This window comes from Puma concolor, chromosome C1, assembly GCF_028749965.1.
Source record: "Puma concolor isolate L17-30 chromosome C1, mPumCon1.1.hap2, whole genome shotgun sequence".
Taxonomy (NCBI): Eukaryota; Metazoa; Chordata; class Mammalia; order Carnivora; family Felidae; genus Puma; species Puma concolor.
In genome coordinates, this window is record NC_141674.1 from 26,866,545 (window position 1) to 26,869,674 (window position 3,130).

General features: G+C 59.0%; 1 protein-coding gene across 1 annotated transcript; it reads right to left on the reverse strand.

The window, feature by feature from the left end:
- Positions 1-360: 360 nt before the first annotated feature.
- Positions 361-2,066, reverse strand: LOC147577910 (platelet-activating factor receptor-like). The gene has a single exon (XM_086715239.1). It carries the CDS (start codon positions 2,057-2,059, stop codon positions 1,052-1,054), a length of 1,008 nt encoding a protein of 335 aa, XP_086571365.1. The 5' UTR covers positions 2,060-2,066; the 3' UTR covers positions 361-1,051.
- Between the last annotated feature and the right edge of the window lie 1,064 nt (positions 2,067-3,130).

Here is a 3,130-nt window from a genome sequence, read left to right on the forward strand (position 1 = left end):
CCAGCTCAGCTGAAGCAGAAGGCAGCAATTCTGGCAGATCCCCATCCCAGCTAATAGCAGGATAGATCTCCAGCTTGGTTACCACCAAGTCTTGGCACAGGAGTCTTGGCACAGTGGAGGTGATGGCAGAATTGCAAGTATCCAGCAACAGCAAAAGGAAGCAATCATCAAGACTGAGTCAAGAATAAACCTGGGTAATATGAGCTTGGAGAATCCCAGAAAAACTTGAGGAAAATCTACCTATCTGGAATGTCTGAGCATTTTAAGTTAAGAATACCCAGGGTTCATTCATTCATCTTATATACTGAGGTCTTACTGTGTTCAAGACACAGTAGCAAGCACAGGGGATACAGCAATGAATAAGGTAAACACAGAATTTATTAAGTTGAATTGGATGAAAATACAATTGCCAATATTCAACCTTTTTGGATCTACAAAAATGGCACCTTCCTATGGATCAACGTAAATACATTCTGGCAAGAGAAAAGAAAAGATGAATTTCCTAATTAATTGCTTGATTACAATTGTGAAAATAGCTATAAAGGGACAATCAGATTTAACACAATTGTGTGAGTGTGTGTGTATGTGTGTGTGCGTATGTGTGCGCACACAAGTTGCTGGTCAAGAAGGGCTTCTCTATAGTTACTTTTAAAGAGGTGAGGATGAAGAGGAATTAACTTAGTGAAGGAGAGAGAGGGATATCATTCCTGGCCAAGCCAGGCGCAAAGGCCTCGAAGGGAAGGAAATTGGTCTGTTCCAGGGACTGAGATGGTGAGTGAACCCACGGAGAGGGGCGGAGGCGGTAGAGGATAAGATGGGGATAACAGGATGCTGAGACGGACACGGGAGCCAGATCACGGCATAATCCAAAACACTGCAACGTCTAGAGAACATTCAGGCAACAAAGCCTGTTCATTCCCCCTTGTAACCAGCGAGCCCCGCACTCTACAGCGAGGCGGCCAATGGGAATCGAGTCCTTCCGAGGGCTTCCTTCACCCAGTGCGCCACGCGCAGGGTGGCAGTGGTGACGCAGGCGGGGGAGGCCCGGGCCTCAGGAGGAGGAGGCCAGGGAGGCCGCGTGTGCACCGGGCGCCCTCACCCCAAGGCGGCAGCCCAGCGTCCAGCAGTCCTGGCGGAAGCGGCGCACCGAGAAGCAGTAGATGAGCGGGTCCAGGCAGCTGTTGAGGCTCAGCAGCGCCAGGCTGAGGGTGTGCAGGACGTCGAGCGTGGAGGCGGCGCGGCACCCGCCGCCGTCGCTGCCCGCGTCTCCCTCCCGCCCGGCCACCCAGGGAGCCAGCAGCAGGTGGTAGGGCGCCAGGCAGAGGGCGAAGACCAGCAGGAGCCCCAGCACCATGGTCCTGGCCGCGCGCCGGTGCGGGCCGGCGGGGGCCGGGCCGGGGCCCGAGGGGGCCGCGAGCGCCCGCGCCAGGCTCACGTAGGCCGCGAGCACCAGCAGGAAGGCGGCGGCGAAGAAGGCCACGGTGGCGTAGGCCAGGCCGGCGCGCGCCCAGCCGTGCTCCAGGCAGCGAGCGGCACCGCCCGGACCCGGGCGCAGCGCGTGCGGCGCGGCCAACGAGGGCGCGGCGCAGGCCAGGCCGGCCAGCCAGGCGGCGGCGCAGGCGGCGCGCGCGGGGCCCCGCCGGCGCAGCGCGAGGCGGCCGGCCGCCCTGGGCCGGGGCCCGCGCACCGAGCCGCAGCGGCACACGCTGATGAGCGCGGCGAAGGCCACGGCCGCGTAGGTGGCCACGTAGTAGGCCGCGCCGGCCGCGCGGCAGGCGGCCTCCGGGAAGGGCCAGTGGGCCGGGCCCAGGTAGTAGGTGAGCCACAGCGGCAGCGTGAGCGTGAAGAGCACGTCGGCCAGGGCCAGGTTGAGAAGGTAGAGCCGCAGGGCCTGGCCCAGGCGCCTGCCGCTGCGGACGAACACCGCCAGGGCGGCCACGTTGGCCGGCAGCCCCAGGCCCAGCACCAGGGCGTAGGCAGTGGGCACCACGATGAAGCGAGCAGGGTCGTCCCAGGGGCTGCAGCCGCCGACACCCGGGTCCCCAACACTGCCGTTCATCTCGGACCTTGCACCAGGGAGAGGAAGAGAGGTCACTGTGGAGGCTAGCCACAGAAGGCCTCCGTACCACCTCCCCCCCCCCCCCCCCCCCCCCCCCCCCCCCCCGTCTTCCTCTAACTCAGTCCCTGCTGGGAGGGGACACTAAGGAGCAGGGAAGTTCGTGTAGGAGAGGATGAGGACTGAGCTGAGCCAGCACCCCTGAGGATGGAGAACAGGGGGTGGACTCCAGAGTCCCTTGAAGTACAACGGGCTTGCTGACAAGCTGCAGGAAATGAGGAAGACACAGGAGTCTCAGATAGCTTGGAAATTTCCAACCTTGGTGACTGAGAGGGTGGAAGTGCCGCCCCTCACAGATGGAGTATGGTTCAGATATGTGGAGGCACCGGCACGTGCTTAAGCCCTAGCAAGGCTGAGCCAACAGGGAGTTCTGGAGAAACCAGAATATAGAGTCCTTCCCAGAAAAAGCGCAGTCCTCCCTCCTCCACATACTATGGACGAACAGGCTTATGATGCAGTGACCCTGAGGACAGTCCCATGCATAGTGACCTTGGACTTGCCTTAATGAAGGTCCACTCCCCGCTTGCCTGTAGCCCGGGGGGCAGGGCTGAAAAAACGTTTCAAAACTCTCAGGCTTTCCAGCCTGGTTCCTTCCCCTCACCTTTTGACCACAAAGAAGTCCTCCTGGGTCTGCTTCAAAATTTTGGCCAGCAAAGCAAAACAGCACAGGCCCAGGAATCAGGCAGGTTCTAGATACACACGCTTATTTGCCATGTGACCTTGGGCAAATTACTCCGCTTCACTGAGCCAATCTTTCTCTGCTGTAAAACGGAGATTAAGATACCTACCTCACAGTGTTGTTGGGAGAACTATGAGAAAACATAAGTAAAACTCTGAGCGCTGTGGCTGACACTGGAGAAACACGCCAGAACCATTAGCTCCTTTCCCTCCAGGCAGCACACAGATGAATGTGTATACCACCCACACAGGCACCCCAAGCAAACAAAACAACACAGAGACATCTGGGCGTATTCCTCTTCTCTCCCCAGGGGGGTAAGTGCAGAAGCCCATGTC

Bases quoted from the DNA above. Each gene is read 5' to 3' on its own strand.
- LOC147577910 (XM_086715239.1), bottom strand. From the start codon at position 2,059: ATGAACGGCAGTGTTGGGGACCCGGGTGTCGGCGGCTGCAGCCCCTGG.